The sequence below is a fragment of the Molothrus ater genome, chromosome 5 (genome assembly GCF_012460135.2).
Source record: "Molothrus ater isolate BHLD 08-10-18 breed brown headed cowbird chromosome 5, BPBGC_Mater_1.1, whole genome shotgun sequence".
Lineage (NCBI taxonomy): Eukaryota > Metazoa > Chordata > Aves > Passeriformes > Icteridae > Molothrus > Molothrus ater.
Window position 1 is genome coordinate 62,633,827 of NC_050482.2, and position 20,633 is coordinate 62,654,459.

The 20,633-nt window shown below is 42.7% G+C and overlaps 1 protein-coding gene across 1 annotated transcript in view; it reads left to right on the forward strand.

Moving 5' to 3' along the window:
• TBXAS1 (thromboxane A synthase 1) overlaps positions 1-20,385 on the forward strand; it is a 237,014-nt gene extending 216,629 nt beyond the window's left edge. The window contains exons 10-13 of the mRNA XM_036401669.1: positions 13,539-13,627; positions 16,070-16,207; positions 18,108-18,270; positions 18,888-20,385. Of these exons, the coding sequence (XP_036257562.1) occupies positions 13,539-13,627; positions 16,070-16,207; positions 18,108-18,270; positions 18,888-18,962 (465 nt within the window). The 3' untranslated portion in view covers positions 18,963-20,385. The remainder of the gene's footprint in view (positions 1-13,538; positions 13,628-16,069; positions 16,208-18,107; positions 18,271-18,887) is intronic.
• Positions 20,386-20,633: the final 248 nt, after the last annotated feature.

Genomic DNA, 20,633 nt, shown 5'->3' on the forward strand with positions numbered 1-20,633 from the left:
CTGACAGGAGTCTATGTCCTTTTCATTTCCCACCAAGCTGAGCCTGTTGCATCCTGTGTGGAGCCTGGCTGTGCACAGCACTCTGAACATGAGCCATCTTTCAGCTTGAAAGAGCAGGGAGTGCTCCAGCCCCAGCAAAACACCAGCTCCATCCCTCACCATGGTAATGTTGGGCTAAAGGGAAACCCCGCCTCTTCTGGGACACGTGATTAATAACTCACCTTAATGAAGTAAGGAATGCATGATGGAAAAAATATTAAAATAGGAAAGCACCATCCAGGGCAGAGCAGAGACACGCTGGTAGCACCACACATGGTGAAGTGGCACTGCCTTGTCCCAGTGTCCAACCCTCCGAGTATGGGGGAGAAGGGGACATGAGAGCAGCACAAGCCTGCCTTCTACATGCTGACAGTGGCTGCAGAAACCCATCCTGGTGTCTGCTCTGGGAGAAGTTTTGGTGCAGTTCCCTTCCAGAAGTCTAATAACAGCAGTAGTTTCCCCTGCATGGTTCCCAATTCATCATTTGAGAGGGCAGAGGTGCAGGGAGCAGGGAGAATTCCCATGGATCCCAGCTTCTATTTGGACCCCAAGACATCATAGCTAGATAAATCCTGAGTGCAGACCCCTCAAACTTTTAATTGCAGCTTTTTTTTTCCATGGAAACGTAGGGAAAGAGTGTGTTCCTTTGCTGGTTTGTTGCTGGTGTATGAGTAAGTGTGAGTAAGTGTACAACACACATTGCAACCATTTTTCCCCAGCAATTGCACATTGTAAAGCAACATTTTAATGGCAGGTTAAGTTCACCTCTTTATTTACACAGAAGGAACGTGTAAAATTTCTGTTCTAGTAATCTGTCCACAATTTTGTTCTCCATTCAGGACTTACCTTTATTTTGTATAATATCAGTATTACTTTCCAGTGCTTACCTTACTCATGACATGTTTTTTTTGTTTTTTTTTTTTTTAAGAGCAGGGGATTTTTTGTTAGTGCCACGTAATGATCAGGCTTTAAACACGAGCATCATATGCTGCTGTCCTCTGAGCATGCCAGCAGTTATCCACAAGGTTAGGGTTTATCAGTCTTATTTATTAGAGTGGTGGAGGAGAGGAAAAGACTTCCCCAAATTCAAATTTGCTTGGAAAGCTGCGTCAGGACTTGACCTTCTGCTAGCAGGCCCTGTGGTTTTCCACACAAGAGCTACTCCCCACACTCCTCCTGCTGTCGCAATAATGTGCCTGGAATCTGACCCCGTATTTCCCACTGTCATGTTGGTATCAGCTGGAGATAAATGAAGCCTTTTGTTAGCTTGTTCCTTGCTTTGCAGGGTGCTCTTCTCTTCTGCTTTAAAGAAGAGCCAGTGGTGATGTGGCACTGAGGCAGAACTACACATAGGCACTGTCAGCATGGTGTTTGTAATATACTGACCAAAGCATCTCTAGTGGCAAAAATGAGACAAGACTCCATTATAAAGAACACAAAAAGGAATTTTCTATCAAGTCCACTGGAAGCAGGGAGCAAGCTGTCATCTTCCCTGGCTCTGCAGCTCCCAGCCTGTGCAGTACCAAGGAGCAAAAGCGGTGACGTGCATATGCAGAACACAAAAAAAGTCTTCCCACATCCTGACCTAGATAAATAGGACTTGGAATGAATTTTCTGACTTCACAGCAGTGACACTTTGAATCTTCTGAGACTTGATGAATATATATATATATATATATATATATATATATTTTAGTTATTTTTATGCTGCTTCAAATAGGTGGATGTGTTACAGAAAGTACACATGCACATGCGTTCATGCACATGAAGAAAGGCCAAAAGTACTAATACAAATCTCTCTTACTGTGCCACAATGTGAAGTAGGAAGTGAATGTGTGAGCAAAAGCAGTGGATATGGGCAGAAGTGCAAGATGCTCTCGCTCTTCTGAGCTGTGTTGCAAATACCTTGGGAGCTAAGGCAGGAAAAGCTGTGAGGTTGCTCTGAGTTGTGCTGGCAGAAGGCAGGTCAAAGTATGCAAGGGGAGCAAAAGGGGATCACATCCACTCAGTTTTTATCAGCACGTTTCTTGTGAGAGGTGTAGATTTGGCAGAATATGATCCCAAGTAATCTGCTTTCCAAAATTGTCCCTTTCATAATTGAGCCAACTTTCCCCCAGGAGTTTTTGGTGGGGATTTTTTTGTTCATTTGTTTTTGTGTGAAATAAGTATTATGTGTCTGGGACTGTGACTTGGGCTGCCAAAATGTTGCACAGTGTGGTTTAAACCAGAGCAGCAAAGTTGGAATAGCAGCAACATGCCACTGGCTTTTTGATCCTCCTGCTGGTTCACTAGAGAGTATTGTAGATTTCTTTATGCACATGGAAGTCAAAGAAATAATAAGCACCCTTCATCCGTCACATAGTCTCTATTTATACATCAGGGTAGGTGAGAGAAGAAGAAGTCCTGGGTTTTTACTTTTTTTTACTGCTAATTTTATTTTTTTTTACTGTTTAATTAAATTTCTTCATTTAGAGTCATGCAGTTGTCTGGGCTTCTGCCATAGATAAGTGGATCTTCATCTGACAGCAACAACCAAAATTTATCTTTCTTTTCGCTCTCTCCCCCTCACTTCCTCCTTTCCCCACCTCCCTCCCCAGTACTCAGCAGAAAAAAAAAGCTATATATAAACTCAGCACAGTTTCCCCCCCAATTACTTTGTCTGCATGTTTCAATTTCATTCTGTGTCAAGCTTTGCCAAGGTACCAAGTTTGGCATTTTCAAAAAGGAATTGGATGATTAATCCTTGAGGCCCCTCTTGTAGTAACACCCCTCACACACCCCCAAAATGTGTGCTACTGTACTGTGGGTACTTTGAGGGGCAGCTCGTGCTTTTCTGATGTTTATTCACATGAAGTTCCTGGTCTTATAGATTTTTTTATTTCTTTTTAAAAAGTCTGCATGATTCTCGCTGAGTGCTAGCAGCAGATGGCCAAAGGGCAGGCAGGGATGGCTCATGGTGCTGAGTAAATGGAATATTACCAGCATCCTGACATCAGGCTGTGAGTCTCTGTTATTTGTTTTGTATTCTCTCAAATCACTCAACACTGAAGTCAGGTGTATAACCAGAATCTCATATTTCATTATTAAAACAAGAGACAACCAGTACCAAAAAAAAAAAAAAAAAAAAAGAGAAAAGGTTTCTAGTTGAAGAGGTAAGACTGAAAACATGAATCCCAGTTCAGAAGCCAGAAGGCATATGAAGTTCAAAATACTGTTATTTGTCATAAATCTCATGTGTTTTCCAGCCAATTTCAAAGTATGTTGGGGCCTTTCTCATAATGTTTGAGCAATCAGGATTGGTAATATGCTAGCTGCTCTCATGTGTGTGACAGGCCCTTTACAGAAAAAGCCTTACAGCTGTGTTTTGTCTCGGTACTCAGAAAATCCCTCCCCACAAGTTAGCCCATCTATAGATATCTACAGTTCTTTGTGCCTCAATTCATGATAAAAAGGCAGAGTATACCATCCTTTATAGGTATTTTGTATGGGTAAAATTGCTAGTGAACCCCCTGCAGAACAATATGTTTTATGCACTTTTTCTGGCTTAAAAGTACTCTTTTGTGTCGAATGTTTCTATCAAATGTGTCAATTTGTGGGTGCCACCTTTGCAGCTCAGTGGTGTCCAGATCGAGTGGTCTCCCTGTCAGGGCTGGCTCAAACCCAGCTGGGTGACACTGTGTTGGCCAGGTTCCCCTGTACCCCAGAACTTTTGAGACTTGATGCTTTTGAGCTTTGAAAAATAAGAATAAAGGATAAAATAGTGGGCCTTAAAGTAACATGGCCGTAAGTGAAATGACAGCACAGAAGTGAGGTGTTGCAAATTTTAAAAATAGGGGTATTCTTGGAAATACAGGGGTAAATGAGTGATGTGGCCAGGCACTGAGACAGGATCAGGTTTAAGAAGCAAAAGTATCTTTGAGAAGCAAGAGAGAAAGAACGGCAAATTGGTCTTCACACCAGGACCATTGTGGAGCTGTGAGGTAATAAATAAATAAAGGCCAAAGCAGCTTACTCATAAAGCAGAAGAAATCATGAGCAATACATTCCATTTGCCTTCCCTGTAAAGCCTTATATCATCCTAAAACATGCTGGAAATGACCTTGTTCAGACTACCAATGCATTCTGTATTTTCTCACTGCTGACCCTGTGACTTCATCCTGCAGCTCTTTGAGTTGTGCTTTTGTTCCCCCTCGTTTCCATGCGCTCACGAGGGGCAGTGAGTCAGCACACGAGGAAGGGCTGTACTGCCCCTGGAAGCACATGGTGCCCCCCAAAAACAGCTGCACTTTCCAGGCTCTGTCCCCAGCTCCTGCACCTGGGGACAGCTCCCCTAACTCAGGGGTTTGCCTCTGTGCTAAAGGAGGCCATGGAACAGGTGGCCTCCTGAGCTGAATACTGTTCTTTATGATCTCTTCTCAAATATGCATCTTCAAATGTCAGAAAGGCCCAGGCTTCAGTTTCTTTTCTTGTCTTCTCTTCAGTTTTTGTGGATCACTTGGACACTGATAACTGCAAAAGAATTCCAGATAAAAAATTAACTTTTGTGTTTTATTTCCTGGGCTTAAGGACAGGAAGGCTGTCCTTGGGGAGGATCCAGTGGAGTTTTTCCACTGGCCTTTTTATGATTGGAAACATTCCCATGACTTGGGTACAGTTTAAGTGTCATTACAGAGGTCCACTTGGCCCTCAAATAACCTACTGTGCTTATCAGTGTGATCAGGACCAAGTCATTGTAAGAAGTAAATCATAAACAAAAGGACAGATGCCATGCTGATCTACAAAGGATAGAGGAGAGCAAAGACACAAAACAGCACCAGAACATGGGACCATGATGGCTTCACTTAATCTAAGCATGAACAGGCTTAAGGAAATTTTTGTGTTCCCAGATGGACAGTCAGGGAATAAAAGGAGAGAGATCCTTGAAGCATCTGCCAGGATTCTTTGCAGACAGCTTTATCTGAACTTCTAGAGAAGTTTGTCATATGTTAGTGTCATGGTAGCAGATCCCCCTGCTCACAGCCAGATCCCCACTGAGCTTGGGGTAGTGCATTTTGGGCTGACAAGTCCTGTTGTTTTTTTCAGAGATCTTCTTTATGCACTGGAGGAAGAAAACATGAAAGCCATTTCAAGTGCTATCAGATTTTTTCACATACCAGTTGTAAATTGCTTTGTTGTACCCAAGGCAGTCAGAGGTTTCCAGAGGGGGCAAAAGAGGAAAGGGCACTGAATAGCTTTGGTTAGAAAATACTTTTTTCCCCTTTCTTTGTGCATTTTTCATATTTTCAGTTAAACTGAGAGAAGTTTGAACAGGAACTTTGCCTATGTGCCTTTTAGAAAGGAAAAATTTGGAGTGCTAGGACTGGACACGGCTTTTACCAGTAAATTTTACCTGTATTAGGATATTAGGAGGTGCAGAAGTCTATGGCAAGGAATTGGAGCTTTGGCACCAGAAGCACTTCTTTACATTCTGTGCTTTTACTACCATCAGTTTCTCAAGGACAGGCTGAACCTTGAATTATGATTTTGGCAGCTGAAAGCAAACAAGGCTCCTTTTTGTTTAAGTCCTATTTAAATGCCGTGCAATGGATTTCTTTCTTTTTTGGTCACTTTATGCACTCAGAGCGGTATTTGTTAATTTATGAACAGGAGTCACACTGCGTCTGGAAAACAAAAATCAGGCTAGTTCTGAAGACTTGAGCTGGTGGGTGCTCAATTCTTAAGGTTGTAAATCGATGGTGTCATTTTTCAGCACCTCTGCTGGCCCCTTGTGTGTAGGGGAGGGATTATTTACCAGGAGCACCTCACACACGCGTTTGGAAGATGACCAACTAATTAATGCTTGCTAAACGCTTTGCAAGCCTCAGGGGAAAAAACAACTATGGAAAAGCAAAGTCTTATTATTGTCCTACTGCACCTAATGTAGGTTAGATGTTTCCAAGGCATCAGGCACTGCATAAATGTTGTATGGTATTAAAACTGACCTGCCCTTGTTGGGACAAATGATAATTATGCTGAGTGATGAGAGAATCTTGCCGTTTCTCTGCTACGAATGTTTTCCTGTTTACTAAGTCAGAAAAGGTCTCTCATCCAGCAATTGCTGAAGCCAGTGACTTAAGCAGCCAGTGGCTCAAGAAAGGTGAATTACAGAAATAATTTATTTTGTGCAAAGCTCTGATCTTCTCATAGGTTGGACTGTGCTCTCCAGAGCATATTTCCCCAAACTGCATGCCTGGGGCTGAGTCATCTCTCAGTCCATAAGGCTGCCATAGAGATGAAGAACAACCAAAGGCAACCTCAGCGTGTAGACCATAAGATAGACTCTATTTTCAGCATGAAAATTCATGCTGATGTCTTTTAATATAAACATAACGTGAGGAAATAAACATTTGATTAAACTAAACACACAGGCCTTTTATATGCAAGGCCCTAATTTAAAGCACTGTCATCTCTATAGAGAAAATACCAGCTGGAGCAGGAATGATTAAATTAAATCATCTGGCTCATATGTGATACCATGAATGTCTACTGAGAGGGGAGAAAAAAATCCCTCCTCTTTATTCTTGTAGATCTGCAGGAACCATCAAGGGACACTTCTGTAGCAGGAAGGATTAAGTCTTGCACGAACTTCAGTGGTTAATGTGCTTTGGACTGGTGACATGCCCTTCGGACAGACCTACCCCAGTTTTATAATTCTCTTTCTCAGCCTTTTGGGCCTCTGGCAGTCCTTTCTCCTGTTTAATTTCCTCCTTGCTTCCCTCCCACTGGGATCCTTCACCATTCAGCATTTCTGCCACCCAAGTAGAAATTTTGATTGTGTTAGACAAGTGTAGAAAGAGAGACTTTCGAGCCTCGTTTGGCTGTGGAGAGAACCCGGGGCAGATTTCCTGGGGGCTGAGTGTTTTTTAAGGAGGCAAGAAAGAGGCAATCTCTGTGACTCTGATGATCTTAGCCTGCTGCAATGCATGGGTAGGGATTACACCACATCACAAATAGCTGGAGCAAGGCACGCATTGCATACAGGTAGGGAGCCACTTCTAGAGGGGTGGTACTCTTCCCCACATAGCCTAAGTAAAATAATAAAAATTAGCATAGTGGGAGTATGGAACACTGCCTGGCCTGGCAGTATCATCACACTGGGGAGCTGCACACCTTCCTTTGTGACAGCAGAGCACTCCAGGCACCCAGTCTCACTTATTTAATCAATTTTCATTCGAGGGCACACTTGGCAACCTGGGACTAGATGAAGTTAACAAATTTACAAAATCTAAATAGAACCAGATTGTTTTCTCCACTCTTCATTCATAGTTTGCCTCATAAAGTATTTCCTTAGAGATTTTTTCATTTTTTCCTGACTTTCCTTTTTCTGGATCTTCTACCTGATGGCACACGTTCTGTTCTTGCTGATCACCATGTGTCACTAGTAATGTAGGTGGGAGAAAATTTCTGACTGTTTTGGTTTCAGCTTTTATGTTTATCTGTTTGGCTTTGGGACACTGTTCAGTTTCAGGAAGTATTTTTATCTCACAGGAGTCTCCTTGTGAGCAGTGGTGCTACAAAGACCTTCTTTTAGCACCGTGGAAGCTACTGGAGGTAGTGTAGGTCTGTTTTCTGTCAGGAGCTGAACTCTTTGAGTCAAAAAGCAAAGTAACATTAAAGTGAATTGACATTGGTATAACCTTATACCTTCTGGCTCGTTCCCCAGCAATGTTTGGTGCCTCCTTAGAACTGCATTTTCCTCTCCCTTATGCTAATACAGCCCAAGGGATTTGCACCAAAGCTATGGAGACAATTTGGCTGCAAGGTCTGCATGTAATGTGGTTATCAGTGCAAAACTGGTGTGCCAGCCTTCCCCACCCGCTCTGAACTCAGCCTGCAAATCAGCACTTTGCTCTGTGGATGGTCAGTTGACTTGCATGGCAGTGAACCAGAGAGAGGTGGAGTCTTAGAGGTGAGTGTGACTGGCAGGTGGTTTGAACGAAAAAGCTATAAGACTAAATTTACCTGGCACTCACAGTCTTTAGGAAGAGCTGGGAGGAATTTGTTTTGAGTTGTCTGAAGCACTGAATGTTGACATATCTTGAGATGTGCCTCAATGAGCAAAGTAACTTTGTCATACCTGGTAAGCAGCCACCAAGGGTGGGAGTCAGAGCCTGACAAAATTCCATTTGAATAACAGCCCAAGCAGATGAAAGAGGTGGCAGGTAATCCACATGGAACAAAGAAATAAATGGAAATCTTGGGAGTACGTGGTTTGGATTGCTTTTTCTTGCTTCTGGGGAAAGATGCAAGAGGGGAGCTGAGAACTTTAATGTTGTTTTCTGAGTATGTGAGAAAGCAATGCTGATGGCAGAGGCTCTAGTGATACCAAGGTGTGCTCTAAGGATTTGAGAAGTGCTAGGCAGCTCAGAAAGTCTCTTTGTCTGGAAAGTCTGAAAATCAGGCTTGTTGTCCTATATTTTATTCCTGAACCTTTTCCTCAATTCTGTAGTCAAGAACTTAATATTTTGCTAGAAGGTTCTGTAGGCCTCAGTCACTGGAAGTGGCCAACAGACACTTGGTGATCTTAGGCAGGCTTTGCTCTATCTTAAGGCCATGATCTGTCTTAGAATGGAGCTTCAGGGTCCTGTTTCCTGAGCAGCATGGGCTGGTTCTGCCTGGTGCCTTGGCTCAGGGACACATCTCACCTGGCAGGTGCAGACAACAGGGAGGGGGAATTTGCAGTAAGTATTGCATGAGGAATGCTTTAAGCATTTTTTAAGTGTTTGGTCCAAGTTCTGGGGATGAAGCTAAGAAATTTTACTTTATCAACTTTGTCCCTGTCCTGCTGCCTGAGATTGTAGGGAAGCTTCAGTTTGGTGCTTTACAGGAGTTCTAGCATGTTGTCATGAAATTGGTCTAGCACAAGACAAGCTTTCTTTAAACAATTTAAAGACAGATATCTGTTAAACCATCCCACCCCTTTCTATCATTGATCTGCATTTTAAATGCAGTCCAGTCCTTTGCTTTCCTGACAGGGTTGTTGCCAAAGGTCTTAGGGGGCAACCCTAATTTGACTTTCTTGTACTTCACATTCTTGCACTTCACATTCTTGCATTTCTTCCCCCTCTCTGAGGCCAAGTGAGGCACACAGGCTCTAGTTCTATTAGAGTATGAGCAGCTCCTGGAGGTGACCAAAGAGAGGTCAAAACCACAGGCAGATTCTTTGATCTATCAGCAGCTTTGTATGCCTTGGATCAAGAAATATTATTGACCTGTTTGTGAATGGCTGTGGTCTGAGTAGCCCTTTTGGCAATTTGAAAGGGAGTTGGGTGAGAGTACCTGGGGGTGATGCTGGCTTTATTTCTTACTCCTATCCTCTTGCTATCCAAAGTCTGCATTTTGGGGGAGAGCCCATGTGTAGCTATGCATACACAGGTAACTCATGGATCTGCATCTGTGCTTAAGCAGATCTGCATGGCGTCTCTCTGACCTGGACTTTGTCACAGCCACACCTGCCCGTGAGACATTGGATTTGGATTGTAATTTCTCAGAAACCTCAGCTGGTTCAGTATCAGGCCATGAATCAGCAGTGCTCCTTGTGAGGAATGTGGTCTCGGCAGGCTTTTCTGCTTCTAAATTGATTTCAGGTGCGCATCACACTGTCAGCTGCACAAAATTTTCTGGTTTTTTTTTTTTTTTTTAATTTCTGGATGCTGAGCATCACTAGAGCATGGCCAATAGGATAAGTGTGAATCTCTCATTCACTGATGTGTACTTTGAATTACCATTCCCAAAACAGAGGCAGTAGAGGAGGATGATCATCAGCTGCTTTGGGGAAAAGTTAGTGTCTCATCTTGAGCTGTCACTGAAGATGGGCTCATGCTGGACCTTGTATGGAAGCAACTGAGGTGCAGGCATATGTTCCCTTCTGCTGACTTGGCTGTGGTGACACCAACCACAGCCAGCAAAGAAGAGCCAGCAACTGGGAGCAGTAACATCTCAAACTGCAGCAGAGATTGGCCAGACCGCTCCTGTCAGCACTTGGATTCCCTTGCTGTTCATTGAGGAATTAAAAGTTAACTGAGGGCGGTGGTAAAAAATAGGTTTGCCTGCCTAGAAAATGTTTAAACCAATACTGAAAAGCAGAGGTGGATCTGAAGGTAGTTATCTCTCTTGGAGTTTATATGGGGATTAAAAACAAGCGTCATCTTTGTAGCACATAGGCAATTTTATAATCACTGCTGGTATTTCACCTCAGGGTGCTCTGTGGGAGGAAGAATTAATTTCCCATCTTTTTCTACGTAATGGAGGCTTGTGATTTTCTGTCAATCATAAAGGAGAGTCTGTGGCCAAAGTAGATGCCAGAAGTGATTGAATAGTCTGGGATTGGTAAGGTTGTACCACCTCACCTCCAGAAATCAAAGTGGGGAAACATGCATGCAGAGAAATGCCACAAGATGTTACATGGCCAATTCACTTCCACATCAACAGGGAAAGACACTACAAGGCTGTGCAAAGCATAAGAAAAACTGCTGTGCAAAGCAGTGGCTGCAAAATTAAAGTACAGGATGTTTTATTAAATGCAGTCCTCCCTCACACCCCCCATCTCTTCTTGTTAAAGAGAGAAATCTTTCTTAGTGAAAAAAGCTGCCTCATCTTGAGTACAAGGCAATTTAGACAAATTTTTTTTCAGGGGGTTAAAGTGGCATGTTTGCACAACACCACCTTCACCCCAGAAAACCTGCCAGCAGTTGATAGATATAAATAGGGACATTTAGGGAGAAAAGCATATTTATGTTCCTTTGAAATGTGCTTGGCTAAAGGCATATTTTTAAGAGAGGGAGTGGAAAAACAAATGGAAAATATTTTCTTTGAAAGGGGAAAAAAAAGCAACAAACTGTCCTTCCTAAATAGAGATGCTTGGCTTGTGTGTACTTTAAGCAGCTGCAGGTCAGACCTTGCAAACAACCACTAAATTAGGTCCAGCTACTTTGATGCTAAAAGCATGGAAGTGCCAATAATTAAATTGCATCAGATGTAGGAAATGACTGATGTGTCTGTCATTCTCATGATAGCAGAGTTCACTCTGCTGCCATTTGACTGACCCCTCCTTCTTTATGTAAGCAAAAGGAATTTTCTTCTAAGGAAGATCAGCTGGTTTTACACCTTTTACATCTTCTGTTTTGTTTTCTGAACTGCTAATCCCCTGAAGGTATAGAAGCTATTTGAAAGAGCAAATCAAAGCTCCAATAATTTAGTGTTATATTATTCGTTGATGTATGGTTTGATTTAGTGGCTACTTATTATATCAGGTTACCATATAATTATCTTAATTATTGACTCCAGAAGTAAGTAGGAGGATTATGAGAGAGACAGGAAGGCCCAATGGAAAGAGCATGGTTCAGAGAATCAAACACATCTCAGTGTGCTCTTGGCTCCACCACTCAATTTTCTCTGAGCCTGGACTCTTCTCTCAGCCAGCCTGTCCATGAAATCAGGAGGGATTGCAGGAACAGGACTCAGATGCTGACTCAGGATTCAAAGAGATGCAGGAGAGCAGTATAAAAAGGTGGGGGGAAAGTTCTGAATGATAATTGTAAAACTGGCAGAAAAAAATAAAAGAATGCACACTACCTCATGCATTTGCATTGAGGAGTGGAGCACCTCTGTGGGCATGAAGAAAGGGAATTGTGCCATGAAGACCTAAAATTTGAGACTGCATTTCCAGCCTCTGCTTCTGATTTCCCCCACAAAATTAGGTAGCCCTCAGGTCCCTTTCTGCAAAACAAGGGTGATGAAAATCATTCTCCCAGCTTTTGTTCTAGCCATTGGAATTATTGGAGCGCTGCTCCTCACACAGATGTCAGCCATGGCTCTCACGTGGCTCTTGGGCTTCTAGTCCTTTGTCTGATAACCACTGACCTAAGCTAAAGGTTTGAGTTAGCAGGCACCACCACAAGATAAAAGCCCCACTGAAAGGCTGTCAGTGCAGTCCATATTTCCTGTATTGATAATATTTGTCATATACTGACAAAATGCTTCATCTATTGACAAGCTGAGTTGCATTTTTTCCCCTGGGAGAGAAGCACACACACTGGTTCTCCTTAGCCTGTACAAATTACTTTCTCTGCTTCTGCTTCTCTTTCCTGAGCCAGAAAATGGGGATAATAGAATGTATCTATTTCCTTCCTAGAAAAGATCAGTTAATGTGAAATGGTGCATGGTGGCTTAGTGCTGAATAAGTGGGATACCCTAATCCAGCAAGGTAGCCTTGTTCTATTGTATGCCTTTTCTGCCTACCATCTGGAGTTGTTCCCTGCTTAGTATTTTCAGTATGTACCATATGTTTTTGCATGAAAATTCAATAAAATATGCATTATACATGAAAAGTGCTGTAGTAAATAAAGGAAGGATGGAATCCAGTCCCCTTTGTGAACGGCAGGGGCCCCAAATCTTCATAAAAGGTTTAGTCTAGTCTGACGTCTGTGCTTTTCTCCAATTTACTCTGTGTAGGTCCTTAGGAGATGCTCTAATTTAAAACAAAACTCTACTTTCCTGATGAGGTTATTTGATATACTTTGGCTGCCCTCTGCTGAGAGCACTGAATAAAACAGGGAAGATGCCCTTTTTCCAAGGAAGCTAACTGTAAGAAATTCCCTGGTTGTCTGTGTCCTGAGTTGTGTCAGTGCTGCTGTTTGGTGTCTCTCACTGTCTGTTTGTTGCCAGTCAGAGGGCAAAGTCCTCTGAGCTACAGCTCTATCTGGGTTTTAGCGCCCACCACTCCTTGTCAAGGGCTGAATGGCTTTGTAGGATTGTGAAGGTGTGGGCTCAGGCATTGACCATTGTGAAAAATTAGGCAGCATTAAGCAGGGGCTGGAGGAAACAGGCTTCTCTGCTCAGGCACTACTGCAGTCTGCCAGGTGGGATTTGAGCTCTGCCTCGGCACCTCACTTGCTGGCAGAGCAATTTCCCACTGTGAACTGTTCCTCATGGGGATTCCAGCCTCTTCCAGTGCCATCTCCACCCCTCCACAGGCATCACAGCACCAGCACTCTCCTTTATTTCTGTAGCTGGGGACTGCAGAGGGCTTGTTCCATCATTAACAAGAGTAACCGGAGGACTTGCTGTTCTTGTGAACAAAGTGTGAGCCTCCTGCCCTTGGGAAGGAACAAGGGTCCTGTGCAGATTTTGGTACATGTGTGAAACAATAGCTCTGTTACAGCTATTGATGCTCTTTGTAATGACCTGCTTTTAATACTTCCTAGCAAGTTGATTTATTATTATACCTTCAGCTGGGCTGTGTACCAAAGCATTTTGATGATGAAAGGAATGTTACACACACATTTAATTACTGCCCACATTTTTGTATAATTTTATCATTTACTGTTTTAGATGAGACATCGAGTTCTTCTACAGGAAAGATGCCCAGGAAAAAATAGATGATTTACAAGCTAATCTGGGATGAGTTTGGCACTTACATGTGAGAAAACGTAATTGTTCCTTTTGTCCTGCCCTTTCAGATGGTCCCTGATTACCAAAATGTACAAGAACTCCCTTATCTGGACATGGTGATTGCAGAGACGTTGCGCATGTACCCACCTGCATTCAGGTATCTTTTTTTTTTTTCCCTTTCTGATTACACAGGATTGCTCCCTGGCTCTATAAAATGGAAATCTGCTCTTGGAAGACCAGTGGTCTCTCAGTCTCTGTGCCAACATCAGTACTGCTTTGTGCATTTGAAAGATATCACGCGGCCTGTTGAAGGAAAGCTGGATAATTCTGGTATTTCTAAAGCACGTTTTTACAGTGAATTGGCCAAGGTTGCTTCCTCACCATTCCTCACATCCCCCAAGTTTAGAGGATGGAGCCATTTTGGAGCAGGTCTGGCCAGAGAAAACCAGAGGCTGCTTCCATGTGCCTCAGGCTTTGGGGGTATGCATCAAAACCCATCCCCATCAGGGCCCTGTTGGTTATTACAGCCCTGATCTGTGGAAGGCTTGCACAGTCTGAGAGCTGTATTTTACATGTGTGTTTAACTTGGCCCACTTACACTTAGCATTGCCTTATACTAATAGAGTATAAGAGAGTATAGACCCTTAAACTAATGGTAACATCCATTAACTTTTGAAAGTTTTGTCCCAAGTCACACATGACTTATTCTACTATATTGATGAACTGAAAACAAGGGGAAAAATTAGAAAACTGTTTGATTGTCAAAGCTCCAAGTTATCACAAGTATAAATACAAATATTAAGAAATACAGTTTTTTCAAAGAGATCAGCCAGTTGCAATGCTTCTCATGAAGCTCAGGGAAAAATTCAGATGACTGGAAAGAAGCCAAAGCTGAGCTTCCTGTGAGAGCTTTTGAAAAATTTAACCCATGACTGAAAGCACCTTAAAAAAAAAAAAAAAGCTTAAAATCATATTCTCTTCTATATGTTCACAAGGATTGGAAGTCAATGTTTTTTTTTCATTGGCATCTGCAGAATTGTTCAGAGAGTTAATATGAGATATCTGCTCCTGGATGAGATGATGGGGTTTTACTGTGCTATACTTGGCGTACAAGTGGAAGCTGTTTTGCAGGTTAAAGTGACAGGGGTCTTTGAGTTTGGGCTCTATCACTGGGAAACAATCCATGTTTGTCAGATGGGAGACAGAAAAAGAAGAGAACAAAGTTCTTCTGAAGTTTTGTGTGGTGTTGTCAGGACTGTTTATTGATCTGGCTTTTACTCTGATGGATGTGGAATGGATAGGACAGCCCAGGGCTGCTGAAAGATGTTAATTGCCTATGACAAGGATTATGCTGAGTCCAGTGAAAAATCAGTAGCAGCCAAGTTTGTTATGGAAAAAGTTAGTTTCATTTTTTTAAATGAACTTACTATCCAGAGAACTTTCTCCCCCAGAAACTCATGTTTCCATTATCACCAAATTCATGTAAGAATGAGAAGGATAGCTTGTCAAAGTTTTTTTTTTGTTTTGGGGGTTTTTTTTGTTTGTTTGTTTTTTTAATGCCAGCGTTTTGTTCCAAGTTTGGAGCCTCTGTTATTTATTTGTCTATGAGAAAGGGAGATGGGTGACAGCAAGGAAAGAATGTGTTTCTGTAATGATACCAGACTGACAGCCCTGAAGCTGAAATCTTTGTTCAACTTTTTAGCAGAGTGTGGGAAGCAGCAAAGGAAGTTCCTGCACATTGCCTCTCCCCTGTGCTTGCAGATGGAGTGAGGGAATAGTTCCCAGACTGAGACAGCAGGGCACCCGCCTGGGTCTGGGCTGGTTTGGGATCTGTACTGACCACCCAAGCACCAAACGATCTGGATCAGAACCACACATGCACACCCACACACAATCTTTTGTAAGACAGAAGCTGGGCTTTGGCAGGTGGCTTGTCACGATGAGGTTCCTAAGGACACCTCTGTCAGCTGTCACCACAGGGTGGGAGAAAGCAGCAGAGTTTTGCTGTTAACATCATGCCTGTCTTTGATGAATATATGTGAAATATATGTGTTTTCCAAGGCTTGTGAATAGTTGTATTTCCAGCAGCAGCAGAATACTCAGCCCTAATATTATAACCATCCCTTGCTAAGTTTCAGGTGCTGCACCAACAGGGGGGAGCTTCTCAAACAAAAAACCTCAAAGCTATATTTACTTTCCTTTTTTTCCTGGAGGCAAACCAGCACACTCTTTTTACCAGTTATTAGAGATGACTGACACATTTCATCAGCAATTTTCATTAAAAAAATGAGTCTAAACCCAACATCAACAATTAAATTGCAGTTTAGCAGCTCATGCTTTAGAAAACAGTAAACAACCAGAAATGCTTTCCTGTGAAAAGGGCAAAAGTCAACCACCTGGGCTGGACTTCTAAGTGGAGATGATTGTAACCTGAGAAGACACTGGCATCAGCAACAGTTCATCTATGAGATATTATTTATCTAGGAGAAAGTGTTACCCCAGAAATTGTTTGGTCAGATGAAGACAGATACTTTTACAGATCTCTCCTGCTGTATTTTTACCCTTTATTAATCATCTGGGATGCATGATGTTGTTGCAGATTCACTAGGGAAGCAGCTAAAGACTGCGTAGTGCTGGGGCAGCCTATTCCAGCTGGAGCTGTCGTTGAAATTGCAGTTGGACACCTTCACCACAACCCTGAGTTCTGGCCAGACCCTGAGAAGTTCATTCCTGAGAGGTATGTGGAGCAATGCTTTTCACCCTTAGGCTGAGGTCTTTACTTGGCCCTGTGGGCACAGAACTCCAATCTGTCCAGTGCAGGCACCAGATTCTGCTGCTCTTTTACAGCCACAGTCACCCACTATTCATCCAAAGCAGCATTTCCACCAAGAGGAGCACAGTTTTATTTAGGCCATGAAAACATGTTCTTTCCACTACATCAGACAGGTGATGATAGTGGTGTATTCCACAGAAGGTGCAAGGTTTGGTCAGGGTTGAACTGGGGCAGAGGTTTTCAGACCTGTTTCCAAATCATATCCTGTGAATAATGTTGTTTCTGGGTACCAAAATTCTGAAGTGGGACAGTATATTCACTGGCTTGGCTGTACCTGGGAAACTCATCCAGCTCCTTGCTGGTTCAGAGCCCTCTTTTCACTTGAAACATAACAGTGTGGGTACTCTGTGAGTGGGGAACCTACCCCATCTCCCACTGGGAATTTCCTCCCTGTCTGCAAGTTAGGATCCTTGGTTCTTGTTTTGCAAGATGGTTTCACATGGAGCATTTATATCTTCAGTGGGAAGGGGGAACCCTGTCAAGCTGTGGTTTTGTACCTGCCCTGTGTTACAGGTGCTGGGCTGAGCTCACAGGGAGAGTTTCAGCTGATGTGGTGCTGTGTGGAAGCACAATTTAGTTTTGTGGGCAGCTATATTTTTAAACTGTTTAGTGAGCAGATGCATTTTAAGCTACCACTACATTCAGAAGTTTACTAAGAAAAGAAGTGCCTGCTTCATAAACAATTGGGTGTGAGGCTGGCAGCCCAGAACCATCTTTGCCAGTAAGACAACACATGTGTGGTGTAGATGGGTTTTCCTAATGCTCCTTCTGGAACAAATCTAGGCATATGCTCCATTAGAATCTTTTGGCCACAAAGAAGAGCAATGCCAGGGTTAGAGAAGCCCAGAGATTTTGTTGGAGAGGGATCTTAGCAGCAATTGGAAGTCTGGGGTGGGTATTTTTAGCAATGCTTATCTAAAAATGCTTTCTTAATTGTTTATTCACCACTTTAACAGCAGTATGAAAGGGTAAAATGGTTAGTAGGGGCTGCAGTCCCCTTGATTCACACAGTGCTGTTTGGTATGAATCTGATATTAATTCCCTTTTGAACCTTCCCCAAGGAATGATCCATAATTACTAACACTCTGCTCAGATTGTAGAGCTGATAATGTTAGCAAGAATTATAAAATAAGAGTGCAACAAAAATTAAAATGAAATAAAATAATTCAGTTGCAGCCCCTTCCCCTTCCCCCCCCCCCAATATTTCATTTTGAAATTGGTGGTAGGAATAAAACAAGGGAGATTTTAAATTTACCAGGATGATATATGGGGGTGAGCAAGGCAAGAATTATCTGATTATGCTTAGTACATGAATTAATGGTCCTTCAATCTCAAATTAGGGGCCTCTACAGTAGTTTTTGGAGTAGTGGCTCAATCTTATTTTTATTTCGGTTTTCAAAGCATGGAGATGGAATTAGCAGAAATACACAATATTCTTTTTTCCAAAGCTCCAATTAGCCTGTATTACCTCTCATCTCTTTCTACCCTGCATGAATTCTCTGGACCTTAGCAATCTAAAGTTCTTGGAAACTGAATCCAAAGAGATGAAAGATTTTCATTAAAGATAGATTGGAAATAAAACTCATGTCTCCATGTCCTCTCCTGAAGCCACCAGCTGACAAAGGCTGATGGCCATAAGTCAATTATCTTTTTACTTAGGATATCAGGACATAATCTATCAATAGTCCCCATCACCTGTCCATTAAGACCAATTGAAATAACCAGCTTTTGAGATTTAAATTAAAATACATGGAATTAAGCAAAAAGCATTTCTTGAACTGGTTTCCATCTCTGCACCTTCTAGGTTTACAGAGGAGGCCAAGAAGGAAAGACATCCCTTTGCATACCTGCCCTTTGGGGCAGGACCCCGTGGCTGCCTTGGCATGAAAATGGGTTTGTTGGAGACAAAAATGACTCTGCTGAGGATTTTGCAGAAGTTTAAATTCAAGACCTGCCCAGAGACTGAGGTTTGTACATGCAGATGCTTAAAGATCACACTTGTTAACCTGAGGGAGTTGACAGTGTGTCTTAGGCAGGACAACAGGTTTGCCTTTGTGACTTCTCTTCATTTGAGAAAACTGCTAGAGACACTTCCATAATAAGGAGAGACCAGGCATGGACTGCATGTTTTAAGCAAAATGTGATTTCAGATATATAATTTTTCCAACAAAAGGGAAATTATGTTACACAGCCCTGCCTTAGTGGAGAGCAGTATGGCAAGACCACAGGCAGAATGTCATAATTCATAGAGGGTGAGAATGTGTGCACATATTTCACAGGACCTCAGCACTCTAGTATATGTTTATTGCTATGGACATTGCACCCAGCTCTAGAGTTTATAGAGTTAATTTCTTTCTGTTCAGATCTACAGCATTCCTGGGTAACCACTGCCTCAGCCTCTGGCTGTAAATTCTATTTAATATTATACCAGCACAGCTGACTGTAAAACAAATACTTTACAGCTTCCACAGTGATCCTGGTATGAACTGGTCCTCCAGCAAAAATGTCTGTCTGTATGTGGGGGTGTCATACACACATAAACAAACACATAGAACTGCACATAAAATGCTCTTTTCTCTTTCAGATTCCTTTGCAGCTCAAATCAAAAGCCACACTTGGACCAAAAAATGGAGTCTACATTGTGCTGGAATCTCGCTAAAAGGGAATGTACATCCTGAAGCTCTCTGGAATGAGGCCCCTTGTTAGTGAGTCACTGGGTATAATTAGTTTACAAAACTCCAAGGACAGCTAGGAGCCTAAGTCCCACTGATGGTCAGTAGGTGCTTCCTCACTGCTCTCCTGTGGGACAGCCTCCAGTCACGTTTTAAAATGGGCTCCACAGTCTTTTTTGGATGTTTTCAAATTGCTGTGAATATTATCTATAAAGAAGCGTCCCACTTTCATTTGCTTTTCTTCATCATACTTCTTTTCACTTACCTGTGGGAATGCTTTTTTCATGCTGTTTCCACAATTTAGAGTAGATTTCAATTTCAATTCATTGTATGGCACATCCTTCTCATGAACTTGTGAGTCCCTAGAGAAAGCCCCAAAGGCACCACAGTTACAGCAGAAGACCTGGGATGCAGTGCATTGGATTTTTTCATGAACTGCACTAACAATCAAAGCTGAGGCACCTGTACAATGCTTAATCTCTACCTGTGTCTGTAAAGCCAGAGAAGTTGCACCTCCTCCAAGCTTTGAAGTGATTTTAAATATACTTAGATTAACAATTTGAACTTGGCACATTCCATCGACATGACAGAAGAATGAACCAGTGAAGCTCCAGCAGCTAAGACCAAAGAAATGAGGTGACAGCCATTTTTCTGGCTGCTGAACTGCTGTTGGAAAGGTGGAGACAAAGACAATATGAATTTAAAGCAAGCAGGAGGACTGGAGGAAATTTAAAGGTAATCAGAAGCTGCTGGTACCAAATCTGCTTCACGGGGATGCCTTTCCTTTCCAAACACTGCAGTTGGCACCACCCCTGTCTAGCTCCTTGAATCAAGGAGATTGAGAGCATGTGTGCACTAGAGCTGGTGGCAAAGGAGTGGGATCCAGGATCATCAGACCCAGCAGCTCTCTTGACTCCTGTGACACTGGAGCAGGTCATGTCCCGAGTGCCTCACCCCTCAGGATGGAACCTGTCAGATTGCCAGCTGCAGCAGCCCCATGGATCCGTTCAAGCTGTGTGACTGTGCACACGCATCTTCCCAGCCAAAACAATTGTAGTTTCCACTCCTCACATTCCCTGTGTCCTACACTTCTGCAAAGCCTTCACCAGCCACACAGCTGGTGTTGCACAAGAAGCTGGAAGGGGGCACAGCTGGGCCAGCTGACCCCCACTGAACACAGGGACATTCCACACCTTATGGCACCATGCTCAGCACATAAAACTAGGGGAAGAAGAAGGAAGGGGGACAACATTCCAAGTGATGGTATTTGCCTTCCCAAGTCACTGTTATGCCTGCTGGAGCTCTGCTTCCTGGGGTGGTGGAACACCTCCCTGCACATAGGAAATGGTGAATGAATTCCTTGTTTGGTGTGTGCCTTTTGCTTTACCTATTAAACTGTCTTTATCTCAATCCATGAGTTTTCTCATTCTTAAAATTTTCCCCCTCACCCCACTATGGGGGTGTGAATGAGCAGCTCTGAGGGGCTGAGCTGCTGGCTGGGGTTAAACCACAACAAAACTGTAAGAAGAGGTTTGTGCAGTCCCAAGACCCTTTTTAAAAATTCATTATTCTTGTATCTTTTCTTTAAAATTTTTGTATAGAACAAAAAATCTTGCAGCACTATAAAAATAAGGAAGTACCTTTGGTTCTTTGCAAGT